The following is a 17,292-nucleotide window of genomic DNA, read 5'->3' as shown; positions in this document are numbered from 1 at the left end:
CCGAGCCTTCTTCCAGATACCTGTCCAGGGTAGGTGCGTTCTCCGCCCCGTCAAGCGAGATAATAACTAGATATGGGATAGGACGAAAAAACTGTGACCAGTTGAAACTCGAAGTTGTGGCCTCTATCTACAATATAGCGTTTTTGCTTGCACTTGCGTAAATGCGCTTCAATGTATGTTCATTATCACATCTTATCAACAGACACGGCATATCGAATTCTGCGATACCCGATATGACATTCTGCCCACATAGAAATAATTGCCCTTATATCAGTTACATCACATTTCACCATATGAGACTTAGCCATATTAGAGATCTAGAATAATATGTAGAAGTTTGTGAGCATAATACATTTAAAATTTAGAGATGTAATTCGATTTAATATACAAATTACAATATTAGTTTAGAAATTAAAATTTTATAGTCTTATCCTATTATATTTCTATCACAAACATACATATAAAAGAAGATCCCACCGAAATATTCTACTCTGCATTAAATTTAATACGGCAAAAAGTATTTTGCATTATTGATCATTGTACACTCATCATATAAATATTTTATGTTTAAAAAGATATATACACATATATATATATATTAGTATTTTTAAGTCATTTTCATGAATTTATTGCAACAAAACAGGAACGAATACACTATTTATTTGCCATTTATATAAAAGGTCTGAATCAGCTTCATACCTCATTGTAAATTTATAGAAAATTTTAACATATAAATTGCATTAAAAAGTCTCTTGTTATTTCACTAAAGCAAGAGTATTATTCTTATAATGCAAGAGTAACAAAGTTGGTATCAAAAACTTGATAAATCTAAAAAGAAATCTTTTCCACAGCAATTTTCTATGGATCTGTGTCCGAATGACGTCCACTACAATGTGAAATGTTATAACGATATTACATAATCTTCGCCTTTGTAAACTACATTCAAAATGTTAAGTGGTATTAATATTGAGGCAACATCGGCACACAGTAATCAAGATATAAGTAAATGACATTCATTGTATATCTCTGCAAACATCACTCTGTCAAAGCTCCTTTAAAAGTGCCGATTTTGCATTTTTAAGTTTATCCAATCGCCTTTGCAGATGAGAGTTTGCTGTCTCCAATTCTTCTACACGAGCTTGCGTTTCTCTTACCTGAAAATAAAAATATAAAAAAATAAGAATTGTAAATTGAATTATAAATGAAAATAAAATAAAAATTTTAAATGGATTTATGTGTATCTAATAAATAATTTTCTAAAGCACTTTGAGAGAGAGAGAGAGAGAGAGAGAGAGAGAGAGAGATATGTACAGATCTTTTTATTCATAACAAAAATCAATATTCATACTTCTCTTTGTAACTTTCTTTTTTCCACTTTTAATTCATCTTCTGCTTTTTCAGATGCTTCTGCAGCTGATTTGTAACGAATTACTTGACTTTCCAATCTAGCTACTGTTGCTTGTAGTGTGGACATATCTTGTTCTGCTTTCTGTAATTTAAATTTATAATCTGCTAACAATTTATTTGCCTCACGCTGAATATCTTCGTTTTCTGACAAGCAACCTGCTGCAACAGATACATTAATTGATATAAATAAAATAATATAATAATCCATAGGAAAATATGTATAACAATTACAAAATATGTGTATGTATGACAATTACATATATAATCTACTTAAAACAGATATATGTAAAACTTTAACCTATTACTGAGCCAGATGATCTCTCGGATCTCATACGACTTCTAGTTTCTTCCAGTTCCAATCTTAAATGTCGAATTTCATCTTGCAATTCCTTTTTTTCAAAAGCAAATTTTCTTAATCGGACATCTAAAACAAAGTTATAAATATGAACATTATATAGAAGTTAATATTATATTTCATCGGATGTAATAAGCAAATACAAGAGAGCAATATTTGCCTATCATATTATCAGATTTAGTCTAAGAAAGCTAGCTAGAAATACTATATTATACTTAATATTTACATTTTATTTAATAATAAATGCATGACCCGACATACCCAGTGAACCTTTACCAGCTGTTTCCAATAATTCTGCAGCTTCTGTACTGACTAGTACCCTCTTTCTACAATATGGCCTATTTTCAATATTTTCATTATCTTCATCTTCGCTTCCTTCATTGTCAATGATAATTAAGCCATTTTCCTAAATTATAATTTATTTTAGACTTGACATGTGACGAGATAAAAATGTTATATACAAGAAATTTTTTTATAAACAATATTATGTGCTGTTACAAATAATACTCAATAAAAAATATACGTACTTGTATAAGTGTATCTCTTTCTAATAATTGTGCCCTGCAAATACCTAAATCTTCCTTTAATTTCTGATTGACTCGTTTTAATTGTTCAACATCTCGATTCTTTTCCCTCAATTCTCTACGTAATTGAACAGTTGTTTCCTCTAACTCTTCTAATTTGTCTTTTAATAAATCAACTTGATAGACATAAGATGATTTTTCGTTGTCTAATTGAGCATTAGCTATCATTGCCTTCCTGAACTTTTCTTCAAATTCTTTTAATTCCAGCTATATAGAAAAGCTGTATATTAGTATTATTATTAGTGCTATTAGGACTTAATAAAGTTTATAAGCATACCCTAATATCTCTATTTAATCCTGCATCTTCTAGTGAATCTTCTGAAGATCTGCGACTTGATTGGAAATTGTTAGAATTTGTAAGAAGCCGTGATGTACGTACTGGATCTGGGGTTACTCTCATAGTTCTGTTCACATCAGCTACAATTATAGATATACATGAATAAATATTTAAATAAAGTATTATATAAAAGAATATATAAATATGTGTATGTAAAGATATTAGCTTTGTAGATCTGTAAGTAATTTATTATAAAGCTATAAAAAATTGAAAATATATGGAACTATTGTAAAATTTATTCACTCTTAAACTACCTGTACACATGTCATAAACCCTGTCAGCATTCTCTTCTGCCTCTTTTTGTTGTCTCTCTAATTCACGCATTCGTATTTCTCTAGCTTCCGCTCTTGCCTGTCTCCTAGCAGCAAGTCTTGCTTCTGCCTGAAAGTATGTATGGAAAATCCAGCCTGTTACCAAAAATATATGTTTACATTTGATTCATTATTAACACATCACCATATTATAAAGCTCCTTAATTCATTAGAATACAAATAGAACAAAACAACAGTTATGAGTTTTTGTATTAAGATGATTAGTTATTCTTCTTATTGGACAGTATGAATTACAAATGTACAATTGTTATACAAACTTAATATTTGGCACAATCAAACTTAATATTTGGCACATTATATAATTTGTATCAAGTTTATAAAAAAATGTAACAATTTTTTTTTAATTTAATGTAATATTTAAATAATAATTTCCCCCAAAAATATGCAAATTAATAAAAAAAGTAAAACTAGCATATAATATTATCTAAAACAAATGTTAAGAAAATTTGCAAACATTTGATAATGTTATAAAATATTTCTATAATAATTTGCTTAATATATCTATATTTACCTATTTGCTTAATATATATATAATCAATATTCCTATAATTCGCTCTTAGAACTATTGTTTTTTGAAGAATATATTATAAATATAATTAATATTATATATATTAAAAGATATAAATATAAGAAATATCAAGTGACAATCAAATATATGTATGCACTTATACACAAGCAATATTATAAGTTAATAATAAATTAGACATGTTTAACTCTTCCCTCTCCTGCTAATATATTACTTTTCGAATTATTAAAATAAGAAAAACATGACACATTAAACAATTTTATTATTTCTTTATTATTTCTATTATTCATATATATTGTATATTTATTTCAATTATTTATAACATAAATTGATATAGAAAAAATATTGCAGAGAAAGAGAATGGCAGCAAAAATCTTTAATGGCAAAATTTTTATTCTTATGATGCATGAATATATATATGTATATATGCATATCAAATAAAAAGATAACTAAATTAACTACATTATTTTTAATAATTGAATTATTTAGACTAATATCCTCAAATATTATCTTTTCATATAATCTTGATATTCATGCATATTATATTTTATATATACAAAGTGTTACATATATTTTTATCAAAGTCATACCTCCTTAGCTATTTGATCGAGCGCTTGATCTTCTGCAGAATGCCGTGTGGCATTCCTCCTTCGCCCAGTTATAGCAGATTCCATTCTGAGTTTTCTTCCTTACAACTTGTGTTTCAATTGCAATAACTCTAGTTAGGAGAATCAAGATGTGCAACGACACACTAACAATAATAAATAATTAGCTAAATAATTTTATATAAATAAGCAAGTTATTAATATTATTACAAATCAATTCCATGCTAAATGTAATGATGATTTCTTTCAATTATAATCATTTACTTTTATTTTCAAGTATTTAAAACAATTTTAATTTGCATATCTTTATATTTTATTCAATCCTTAACAAACTCTTTTTAATAAAAATCTCATTAACATATAAATTGATAATTTATAAAATAATTTTGTTATTCTTCAAAGTCCATTAATTAAATCTATTTTTTTTCATGTGTGTGTATGAGTGCTGTATGTATGTGGCTCTGTATGTATGAACAATGTATAGTACATGAAGGATGAAAAATCAACTGTAGCATAATAATTTTCCACATAAAATATATAAAAAAAAAAAACCATAAAAAATATTATAGTACTTTTTATCCATTAGACGAAATTTTGCCACGTTTCATCGACGTATTCCGATTTTTTTTTTTTTTAAATTTTTCGGTCACACCTTGCATTTCAACGTGTAACACACATGATGATGATGATTAATGCTTTAGACCACAAAATTCGTCAAAGCAAAAAAAGAATGTAATCTAATACGCTTGAAATAAAAAGCAAAAATTTGATATTTTGCGTACACATATTACTCGAATACACACACACACACACACACACACGCAAAACATTATATATATATGTATAATCTTATAATATAAAGCTATATTTCATCGCTTTGTTGTTCACCCATCACAGACAAACACTTACGATTAGGACATGTCAGAACCAGTGGATGTATATTTTTCGAGGATCGAATGACATGCAGAAAATAAACCGGGTGTGCGCTCTATAAATATAACGGATGGAAATCGGACAGCTCGGTCGCGGTAACCATCTGTATCGTGGAACTTTATCGGTGAAACTCGAGAGACAGAGGTGATTTACGATATACGCGAGATGTGGCGAGCATGATGCGAGACACACGCAAAAGCATTACACTTACTCCTCGTCTCTCGCCGCGCCTACATCTGTCTAAAAGTTATATATAAGAAGGTTAAGACACCATCCCCACCGTTACCCATGATGCTATGCGGATGCGGAGGCCACGGACCTCTATATATATGTTACACTAGACCCGCTAACTTTTGACGCTAGGGTGAAGCAAGGACGGCCATTTTCAATTGGGTAGAATATAATTTAATCTCAAAATCGTAAATATTATCTTATATATCGAACTATAACTTTTTTATAATGACTGTACTACAGATAATTGTATAGTGACTATACACAAAAATTCATGAAAATAAAAATTTTAGTTTCACAAGCTCTAAATTTATACTCTTAATTCCCAAATTAATTATTAACTTTATATATTTTAAAAGGCTTCATAAATATTCCGAAATGTATTAGATTTATTAATCTTTGACGTAGCTTATCCATCCAGTTTTTCTTTAATTCTAATATTTTAATTTTAATTCTCAATGTTAATAATTTAATTTTTTAATAACTTAATAATTTAATTTAATTTAATAATTTAATAATTTTAATTTTCAATCTTTAATTTTTTCAACGCGTAGCTTTAAGCCCGTATCACACTATGCATTAAAGATTGAGATTAAAGATTCAAAATTGAAATTTAACCAATCAGGACAAAAAAAATTAATTCCTTTTGTTCTGATTAGTTAAATTCCAATTTTTATTCTTCAATTTTTAATTTTCAATGCGTAGTCTGATACGGGCTTTATACGGGCTTTACGTATTGTTTGATAAACAAGGATCTACAATAGGTGTAGTAAGCCTCAAGCCATAAGAAATTTATCAATCACAGTGAAATGTGAGGAGAATAATCAATTGTTGAGAAGAATAATCAATTGGTAATTTTTCTACGGCTTAAGGCTTACTACGCCTATTGTAAATCCGGCCTAATGCCCGTATCAGACTACGCATTGAAAATTGAAGATTGAAGATTAAAGATTGAAATTTGACTAATCAGGACAAAAGGGACTAAAATTTCTTTGTCCTGATTGGTCAAATTTCAATCTTCAATCCTCAATCTCAATCTTCAATGCATAGTCTGATACGGGCTTTAAGCCCATCGGTTCTTGTCGACTGTTTTTAGGATGCCTTTAGGAACGCGAACCAAGCGTATCATGCCAGCCATATCTGCGTTTGAGAACACGTAACAACAGAGCAAAAACATGGCCGAATATCATTCTGCTGTCGTTCAGTGAAATTTTGTGTACAGTAAAAGGACAATTCGACAAGTTCGAGCGGCGCATCTGAATTGGAAGGCATTATTATGACTTCGATTCACTTCGTCGTTCATCCTTTGCCAGGAACGGACGATCAACTTATTGACAGGTCAGAGAAATATCCATCCGTTATCGGTTTTCCATTAGCGTATCTTTAAGCATGTACGTGTGCTTTCAGTGTGTATTCTTTTATGGTCTTTCAACAGAGATATCGCTTTTACATTATTGCAATATATTACAATACAATGTTATTTCATATTCGCAACTATTCCTATTTCTTACTTTGTCGTGTATATCTACATGTGTCGTGTGTACCTATACGAACATACATTATCCTTAATCTCGTATGATCACTAAATAATACTATACTTTTATGGCAACCTATAAATGTAATTGTTTTAAGACGTGCATATTAAATATTTTCTAACGAAACTAAATTGCGATGTATTGTTAAAGGGTATAAAATTTAGAAATATAACATATTTGATATATACAATTAATGAATCAATCATAAGCTTATGGAGCAATCATAAGCTACTTTAATATGAAAATTTCATAGCATTGAGCTTTTGTGAGATACACTGTTATTATTATGAATGAGAAAAGGGCTCTATCATATCTTTTAAAATATATTTTAAAAAGTTTTGGTTTTAATATGAATTACACAAATTAAAATTATCTAGTTTATTCTAGAAAGTAATGCAATTTTAAAAAATAATTATATTTTAGAATTATATTTTTTTTTAATTATATTTTATATTTTTATTGTTTTAGGCTGAAAGAAGTAGCAGATAAAATCAATAGATATGGATTTGTAACACCATCAGCTTTCAATGGCTTAAAAGTACCAATAAAGCGTGTTGTAGTAGGACCAACGCATATTGCTCTTCTTACAGAGGATAATAGAATATGTCGAGTTGCATATACAGTGTTATCTGATAGATTGGACTTGAGTAAAAGTGAACCTAATAGAAAGTAAGTATAAAGAAAGAAAAAACAAATATAGTTTGAATATGAAAGCAGAATTTAAATTAAAATATATAATTATATATATATATAATATATATATATATATATATATATTCATACATGGGCATATATCTATTTTTATTGCAGTACAAGTAAAAATCATGTTGGAAATTCTAATTCTACACCAAATGGAAATGGAAATAGTAGCAGTAATAGTAGAACAGGAATGTCACGTTCACGTGCACGGATAATGCGTAACAGTTCTGCAATTCGTGGAGGTAGCAATGCCGGAGGGAGTGGTGCTGGTGGTCGTATAGGACCGCCAGGAGTAATTATGGGAGGAGGAAGCAGCAGCAGTTCACGTCCCATCCCATCTGTGCCAGCACCATTTGTACCAGAAGATCTGATATCTCAGGCACAAGTAGTACTGCAAGGAAAAAGTCGTAATCTGATTATCAGAGAATTACAGGTTTATAAGTATTACTATTATTTAGAGCAAAAGTATAATGAAATAATAACAAGAGAGATAAGTTAATAAAATAATTATGATATTGTAGCGTACAAATTTAGATGTTAACTTAGCAGTAAACAATCTTCTGTCACGAGAGGACGAAGAAGGTGATGATGCGGAAGATGCAGCAGACAGTTATGTTCCAGAAGATCTTATATCACTATTAGATAGTGGCTTTAGCAATGAGCATTCAGTTATAATTGATGCTGATTCTATGTTTTCTGAAGATATGTTTGGATACACGGGAATAAGACAGTAATTAATTTCTTAGATTTATCTTAATAAGCACATACAGGCTGTCACATAACTGATGGTACAATTGGGAAGATAATGATCCTATAAGAAAAAAGAAAAATTGAATAAAATTTTTTTAATATAAAACTTTTTTATATACAAAGTTGAAGAAAAATTGTGCATAAAGAGAGTATCTAGATAAATTTTTTTTTTTTTAAATACTCATTGTTTTAATAACTATTGTTAAGATAAATTCAATAATGTATAATATAAGATTGTGGGAGATTACTTAAGCTTAAACAAGTGTAATATATTATCTATTTTGAAAGCCAATTTTGTCAAAAACAAAGGCTTACAAAAAAAATTGAAATTTATTGTATACTTTTATTTTTTCACATTGGATCATTATTTTCATATCATCAGTTATAGGGTAACTTGTACATATTTTTCATTCATGTATTTAAAAAAAATATGTTATTTTCAGTCGTGGAAGCTCTTCGCGCCGCTTAGGGAATGACAGAGAGGGCGAGCGTTCATCTCATGAAAGAGATAATAGAGATCGTGATAGTTTTAGTAGGTGGCGAGAGCGTCAATATTATGGTCCGCGTCGTTGGTTGGAAACTGCTCTTAAAGATTCGTGGGAAAAGGATTCAGGTATTTTATGAAAAATTAAGCGCTTAATTTTTCATAAATTTTTGTATAAAATACCTGAGTTCTATATATATATATATATATACACATAAAATACCTGAATCCTACATATATATATACATACACATATATATACATATATATATGTATATATATATGTGTATATATGTGTGTATGTGTGCGTGTGTGTGTATATATATCTGTGTGTATGTAATAATTTATTGATATATGATTTAATGATTTATAGGATTGCAATTTATGTATTTTAATATTTTAGATAATAAGAAGAAAGAATTAGCATCGCAAAGTCCACTATGGATATCTGAAGATTTAGAGTGGTGGCACGATCGCAGTAACGATCCAGTACCCCGTTTTGTACAAATCGCATCGCTTTACAGTGAATTAATTGCAGTTTCTGCATCAGGACAATTGTACCAATGGAAATGGACAGAATCGGAACCGTATAAAAATGCAGATGTACTTATACATTTTAATAATGCAATTATATTTTGTTTTTTACACATTTTTATAAAATATGTATTATTGATTTTTATAGAATCCAAATGTGCACCATCCAAAAACCATTCCATTGGCATTGACAGCAGAAAAAATAGTCAATATATCTGCTACAGCAATTCGATGTTCTGTTAGTACCGAGAATGGAAAAGTAGCAACTTGGCTTGATGAACTTTTAGGACATGTTGCTTCCCGTCTTGAGCATCCTGCACAAGCTTTCACTGAATTTACATTGGATAAAATTGTATCACTTTATACATGTGCTTTGTACACTGTTGCAAGACTCGAAAGTGGAACATTGTATTGGTGGTGAGTAACATTTCTTTTTTCTTTTTTTCAATTAAGATTAAAATTAATATTTTTAAATGTCTCTTTTAGGGGCGTTTTACCATTTGCACAACGTAAGAAATTGTGGGAAAAATACAAAGCAAAATCACGCAAGCATAGACCATCCACTGTTTTATCAAGCGACATTAGTTATGGGACACATGTATGCATGAAAAATAGTCCAGTTTATCAACCAGGAGCTATTGGTAAAACTTTCATATATCTTACAAATGATTTAGTAGTATTATATGTATATGACAATTTTTATTAATTGTAAACAATACATAATTTATTTTTTAGGATTTACAATAGCTAATGGTATACCAAAAGTGGGACAGTTGCTATCGGCAGCATGGAATGTAGATGCTACTTGTAGATTTAAAATATTACCTGCTGGTACACATGTATCTAACACAAACACTGATAAACGCGAGTCTAATGGAAATGGAACCACAACAGTTGTAAACAAACCGAATCATAAGGAAACTGCTGATAGACTTGATATGCCTCCTCCACCATCACCAGCTTCGAGTACTTGTAGTGATACTGGCAGCATTACAACAAGTCACAGTAAGATACATGCTATTTGTTTGAATGTAAAAAGTGTTGAAATTTTTAAATATTGTAAGACTTTGGGAAAGGGGGATAGGGTCAGTGCTTTACATTATCTACCCATTTTGAAGAATATTGCATTGATACGCGAGAAACGATGGGGGTTTTACTATATTTAGAGGGGTCTACTGAAATGTTATTTTATTTAATGCATCTAGCAATCAAATTTCTTATAAAATGATGATGATTTTTAGAACGACAGAAACGTATAACACCTCGAAGTGAAGGAGAATTTGAAAGAAAGGACGAAGAAGATTGGCAATTGAAAGATGTTGTTTTTGTCGAAGATGTCAAAACTGTACCTATCGGTACGTTTATTATTTATACCTATCGATAAAATATTTTCTTTAAAAATTATAGTTTATGTAAGATGCTTTAATATATATTTCATTATTTTATATTAATAGGAAAAGTTATCAAAGTTGATGGTTGCTATGTAGCAGTTAAATTCTTTTCAAGAGATTCAAAAGAAAAGGAAATTAAAGAAAAGGATTTTAGTCAATCAGATTTTAAGGATCTTACAACGGAGGAGCCAATGAAGTTATTAGCAGATTGTAGACTCTTACGTAAAGATGAGTTACAGGTAACGATAATGCATATTTATGTATGTGTAACATATATACATATATCTAAATATTTAAATTTGTATGTTTTTTTACAGGTAATTAAATCGTCATTAAATCCACGAGCCCCGGATTGTTTTCAAAGAACACCTAGAAGAGTTAACATAATGGAAAGTTCAAATGATAGTTTGTTAACTATATCCATTGATGGACAAGGTACTTTCTTTTAAAAAGCCACTTTTATGTATGATAATCTTTAGCATTTCAGTATATACTATTATTGCTGTTAAAGTAAAATGTAGAAGCAAATTATATTATATTACGGAATATTACAGATTAATAAAAAAATATATATATATATTTATAGGTATTCATGCTATATTAAAAAGTGGAAACAAATTGAGTTATGTAGTGTACAATTTAAGTACAGGAAGATATGTTCAAGATCGTTATATTCCATCTGATATTTCATCATTTTTGGGGCTGCAACCTCAAAATATTAATCTTACAAGTGCAGGAGAGGTATGTTGATAATAGTATTTGCAAATAAAATAATGTGGATAATATTCTATAAGTTTTGAGAAAAAAATAATTCTTTTTGTTCTTTAGAATATCGAATGTTCTATGATTTTACGAGATGGTAATAACACTATTTACCCGATCGCGAAAGATTGCGCTGACGCCATACGCGACCCAAATTGGCTGGATCTAGTACCAGTAAATTGCATAGGTGCAGCAACTATTCCCATTTCTAGCTGCTCCAATTCATCCAACTTAAAAAATCAGGTTGCAGTTATCGCATTAGCATTCGACAATCTTTTGCTTATGCCACGTATATTGCGATGTGATTACGAGAGTGTAAAACAAGTATTTTGTAATTTGGAACAAGACCTAAGTAAGTGTATAGATAGATATGACTTTATAATGTATACAGAATGTAAAAGCATGCATGCATGCGTGCGCGCGCGCGCGTGTGTGTATGTGTGTGATAAATAATACAAGTGTAATAATTATGTCATACATTGCACAGAGAGAGAGAGAGAGGTATGTATGTGTCTATAATATCCAAATATTTTTTATTTTATAGAGAACAATTTGACATATTTAAACGCAAATTCACAAATTCAAACAATACTAAAAGAACGCTGTGATGGCAATCGAAATATACTTCACGCTTGTGTTAACATGTGTTCACCAACTTCCAATAAAGAAACTGAACAAGGTAACATATAACGCAGCAATTTTAATATGAATTATGTATGATAAGAATCGTGATTATTGTTCATTTTAATATTATGTCATGCACACATATCAATTTTTGTTTTATTGAAGTTATTGAACGTGAATTGGTATCGAATGCAGTAGATAACACTTCTGCACCTATTGAAGAGCCAATTCCGACATTAAGTTGGCCACCTGAAGCATTTGATAATACATCCGGAGAAGAGGACAGTTTGTTAAGCATAGGTGCTGCTAGCATATCTATGATGAATAAATCTAGTAAGTATCTTTGTTTTATACTAATAAAATACAAATTTACTTGAGATACTTTGCATTATAAATTTTTTCAATCTTTATTATTATTTTAGATATTGGGGCTACATCTAATAATACATACATTATAGATTCCGTTGAAAGGCGACATAATGCACTGCTTATACTAAAATATATGTGCGAAAATAATATTCTAATACCACACTTGAAGGAATTGTTGACAGCAAAGTATGATTAAAATTTAGATACAATTTTAAAACAAGAACACACGCATTTATATATATACACATCAACAATTTTTTTATATGTGAATATTATATATATTTTTTTTTTCTTTGTATAAAAAGGGATGCTCAAGGACAAACTCCGCTCATGCTCGCCGTATCGGTTCGTGCGTATCATGCAGCTCTTATTTTATTGGACACTATACAAAAAGTAGGCAAAGATGCAAAAGATATTTCAGCCATGATACTGCCAGCTGATGCCAGTCCAGATCTTTCTCCATTATTTGTTACTTGTTGCAATGATACGTGCAGTTTCACATGGACTGGGGCTGAACATATTAATCAAGTATTTTGAATACCTTGTGTAAAAAAAATAGTATTTTATAGAAAACTTCTTTGTTAAATTGAAACTTTCTCTTTTCATTTTAAGGACATTTTCGAATGTAGAACTTGCGGTCTGACGGGATCTTTGTGTTGTTGCACTGAATGCGCTCGTGTTTGTCATAGAGGTCACGATTGCAAGCTTAAAATAACTTCTCCCACAGCATATTGCGATTGTTGGGAAAAATGTAAATGCCGTGCTCTCATTGCCGGTCATCAAGGTGCGAGATATGATTTGCTGTGTCGTCTCATAAACAATACTGATCTTGCCACGAAGATTAATTCACGGTAAAATTGAGTCTCACAAATTTTATACATGGTATCATAAATGTTAATTTTCTTTTTAAATAATAAATTCTCTATTTTTCACATTGCACCGGCATTAGGGGTGAAAGTATTTTGTTATTCTTGGTGCAAACAGTTGGAAGACAACTAGTCGAACAACGACAATTTAGATCAGCACCTAGACAACGATCAACCTCGGCTAGTCGTAAAGCACCGACGTCAGACGGTATACTTTTTATAACTTTCATTGATTATATACATATTTATAATAATTTTTTCAAAGTAAAAATTCAAAATATGTCTTACATAAATTTTGTTTCGTTTTATATGAAATTTTTCCATGACAAACAACATATCTCTGTTTTAAACAAAGTGTTGTTATCCTTGTATATAATACATATAGTTGATGAACCTAAAAACACATATAGTTCTTTTTATAGGTTTAGGTACAGATTCAGATATGCCAGATCATGATTTGGAGCCTCCTCGATTCAGTCGAAAAGCGCTTGAAAGATTGTTGAATGATTGGCCAGCTGTTCAATGTATGATTATGTCAGGTGTTTCTGAAAATGGTACTAATCAATTATTTGGTGATCAGGGACAATTATGCCGGCAAAGTGGTACCGCATTACTAGACAAATTTACGCATACCTTATTTACTAAATGTAGCGCCGAAGTAAGTGGATTAATAATATGTATAGTAGAATCAAGCAATTTGCAAATTATTATTATTTTTTTTTTTGCGTAAGTTATACAAAGAAACAAAATTTATGTAAGACATATTTTGAATTTTTACTTTGAAAAAATTATTATAAATATGTATATAATCAATGAAAGTTATAAAAAGTATACCGTCTGACGTCGGTGCTTTACGACTAGCCGAGGTTGATCGTTGTCTAGGTGCTGATCTAAATTGTCGTTGTTCGACTAGTTGTCTTCCAACTGTTTGCACCAAGAATAACAAAATACTTTCACCCCTAATGCCGGTGCAATGTGAAAAATAGAGAATTTATTATTTAAAAAGAAAATTAACATTTATGATACCATGTATAAAATTTGTGAGACTCAATTTTACCGTGAATTAATCTTCGTGGCAAGATCAGTATTGTTTATGAGACGACACAGCAAATCATATCTCGCACCTTGATGACCGGCAATGAGAGCACGGCATTTACATTTTTCCCAACAATCGCAATATGCTGTGGGAGAAGTTATTTTAAGCTTGCAATCGTGACCTCTATGACAAACACGAGCGCATTCAGTGCAACAACACAAAGATCCCGTCAGACCGCAAGTTCTACATTCGAAAATGTCCTTAAAATGAAAAGAGAAAGTTTCAATTTAACAAAGAAGTTTTCTATAAAATACTATTTTTTTTACACAAGGTATTCAAAATACTTGATTAATATGTTCAGCCCCAGTCCATGTGAAACTGCACGTATCATTGCAACAAGTAACAAATAATGGAGAAAGATCTGGACTGGCATCAGCTGGCAGTATCATGGCTGAAATATCTTTTGCATCTTTGCCTACTTTTTGTATAGTGTCCAATAAAATAAGAGCTGCATGATACGCACGAACCGATACGGCGAGCATGAGCGGAGTTTGTCCTTGAGCATCCCTTTTTATACAAAGAAAAAAAAAATATATATAATATTCACATATAAAAAAATTGTTGATGTGTATATATATAAATGCGTGTGTTCTTGTTTTAAAATTGTATCTAAATTTTAATCATACTTTGCTGTCAACAATTCCTTCAAGTGTGGTATTAGAATATTATTTTCGCACATATATTTTAGTATAAGCAGTGCATTATGTCGCCTTTCAACGGAATCTATAATGTATGTATTATTAGATGTAGCCCCAATATCTAAAATAATAATAAAGATTGAAAAAATTTATAATGCAAAGTATCTCAAGTAAATTTGTATTTTATTAGTATAAAACAAAGATACTTACTAGATTTATTCATCATAGATATGCTAGCAGCACCTATGCTTAACAAACTGTCCTCTTCTCCGGATGTATTATCAAATGCTTCAGGTGGCCAACTTAATGTCGGAATTGGCTCTTCAATAGGTGCAGAAGTGTTATCTACTGCATTCGATACCAATTCACGTTCAATAACTTCAATAAAACAAAAATTGATATGTGTGCATGACATAATATTAAAATGAACAATAATCACGATTCTTATCATACATAATTCATATTAAAATTGCTGCGTTATATGTTACCTTGTTCAGTTTCTTTATTGGAAGTTGGTGAACACATGTTAACACAAGCGTGAAGTATATTTCGATTGCCATCACAGCGTTCTTTTAGTATTGTTTGAATTTGTGAATTTGCGTTTAAATATGTCAAATTGTTCTCTATAAAATAAAAAATATTTGGATATTATAGACACATACATACCTCTCTCTCTCTCTCTGTGCAATGTATGACATAATTATTACACTTGTATTATTTATCACACACATACACACACGCGCGCGCGCGCACGCATGCATGCATGCTTTTACATTCTGTATACATTATAAAGTCATATCTATCTATACACTTACTTAGGTCTTGTTCCAAATTACAAAATACTTGTTTTACACTCTCGTAATCACATCGCAATATACGTGGCATAAGCAAAAGATTGTCGAATGCTAATGCGATAACTGCAACCTGATTTTTTAAGTTGGATGAATTGGAGCAGCTAGAAATGGGAATAGTTGCTGCACCTATGCAATTTACTGGTACTAGATCCAGCCAATTTGGGTCGCGTATGGCGTCAGCGCAATCTTTCGCGATCGGGTAAATAGTGTTATTACCATCTCGTAAAATCATAGAACATTCGATATTCTAAAGAACAAAAAGAATTATTTTTTTCTCAAAACTTATAGAATATTATCCACATTATTTTATTTGCAAATACTATTATCAACATACCTCTCCTGCACTTGTAAGATTAATATTTTGAGGTTGCAGCCCCAAAAATGATGAAATATCAGATGGAATATAACGATCTTGAACATATCTTCCTGTACTTAAATTGTACACTACATAACTCAATTTGTTTCCACTTTTTAATATAGCATGAATACCTATAAATATATATATATATTTTTTTATTAATCTGTAATATTCCGTAATATAATATAATTTGCTTCTACATTTTACTTTAACAGCAATAATAGTATATACTGAAATGCTAAAGATTATCATACATAAAAGTGGCTTTTTAAAAGAAAGTACCTTGTCCATCAATGGATATAGTTAACAAACTATCATTTGAACTTTCCATTATGTTAACTCTTCTAGGTGTTCTTTGAAAACAATCCGGGGCTCGTGGATTTAATGACGATTTAATTACCTGTAAAAAAACATACAAATTTAAATATTTAGATATATGTATATATGTTACACATACATAAATATGCATTATCGTTACCTGTAACTCATCTTTACGTAAGAGTCTACAATCTGCTAATAACTTCATTGGCTCCTCCGTTGTAAGATCCTTAAAATCTGATTGACTAAAATCCTTTTCTTTAATTTCCTTTTCTTTTGAATCTCTTGAAAAGAATTTAACTGCTACATAGCAACCATCAACTTTGATAACTTTTCCTATTAATATAAAATAATGAAATATATATTAAAGCATCTTACATAAACTATAATTTTTAAAGAAAATATTTTATCGATAGGTATAAATAATAAACGTACCGATAGGTACAGTTTTGACATCTTCGACAAAAACAACATCTTTCAATTGCCAATCTTCTTCGTCCTTTCTTTCAAATTCTCCTTCACTTCGAGGTGTTATACGTTTCTGTCGTTCTAAAAATCATCATCATTTTATAAGAAATTTGATTGCTAGATGCATTAAATAAAATAACATTTCAGTAGACCCCTCTAAATATAGTAAAACCCCCATCGTTTCTCGCGTATCAATGCAATATTCTTCAAAATGGGTAGATAATGTAAAGCACTGA

The 17,292-nt window shown here is 30.1% G+C and overlaps 2 protein-coding genes across 11 annotated transcripts; one reads left to right on the top strand and one right to left on the bottom strand.

Annotated features, from left to right (window-relative positions):
• Positions 1 to 360: 360 nt before the first annotated feature.
• On the bottom strand, positions 361 to 5,418 carry LOC115244539 (leucine-rich repeat flightless-interacting protein 2). Of its 10 annotated transcripts, none has more exons than XM_029822237.1 (9): positions 5,291 to 5,418; positions 4,132 to 4,292; positions 2,938 to 3,064; positions 2,624 to 2,763; positions 2,290 to 2,553; positions 2,024 to 2,168; positions 1,706 to 1,831; positions 1,349 to 1,566; positions 361 to 1,154 (listed from the first exon to the last, which is right to left on the bottom strand). In XM_029822237.1, the coding sequence occupies exons 2-9, from the start codon at positions 4,213 to 4,215 to the stop codon at positions 1,044 to 1,046; spliced, it is 1,215 nt and encodes a 404-aa protein (XP_029678097.1). In that variant the 5' UTR covers positions 4,216 to 4,292; positions 5,291 to 5,418; the 3' UTR covers positions 361 to 1,043. The 10 variants fall into 10 exon arrangements, with proteins under 10 accessions (XP_029678097.1, XP_029678095.1, XP_029678102.1 ...); XM_029822235.1 differs by having other exon boundaries at positions 5,056 to 5,402; XM_029822242.1 differs by having other exon boundaries at positions 1,349 to 1,563; positions 5,056 to 5,401.
• A 1,012-nt stretch (positions 5,419 to 6,430) lies between these two features.
• On the top strand, positions 6,431 to 14,310 carry LOC115244520 (E3 ubiquitin-protein ligase hyd-like). Its single transcript, XM_029822210.1, has 22 exons — positions 6,431 to 6,648; positions 7,314 to 7,514; positions 7,656 to 7,977; positions 8,066 to 8,274; positions 8,738 to 8,907; positions 9,182 to 9,381; positions 9,461 to 9,729; positions 9,799 to 9,953; positions 10,048 to 10,317; positions 10,554 to 10,667; positions 10,767 to 10,942; positions 11,021 to 11,138; positions 11,290 to 11,444; positions 11,532 to 11,817; positions 12,010 to 12,144; positions 12,255 to 12,422; positions 12,512 to 12,644; positions 12,764 to 12,986; positions 13,071 to 13,309; positions 13,408 to 13,532; positions 13,747 to 14,001; positions 14,144 to 14,310. Exons 1-22 carry the CDS (start codon positions 6,587 to 6,589, stop codon positions 14,308 to 14,310), a joined length of 4,152 nt encoding a protein of 1,383 aa, XP_029678070.1. The 5' UTR covers positions 6,431 to 6,586.
• Positions 14,311 to 17,292: the final 2,982 nt, after the last annotated feature.

Source organism: Formica exsecta, unplaced genomic scaffold (assembly GCF_003651465.1).
Source record: "Formica exsecta isolate Colony F162 unplaced genomic scaffold, ASM365146v1 scaffold82, whole genome shotgun sequence".
NCBI lineage: Eukaryota > Metazoa > Arthropoda > Insecta > Hymenoptera > Formicidae > Formica > Formica exsecta.
This window is presented reverse-complemented; position numbering and strand designations above follow the sequence as displayed.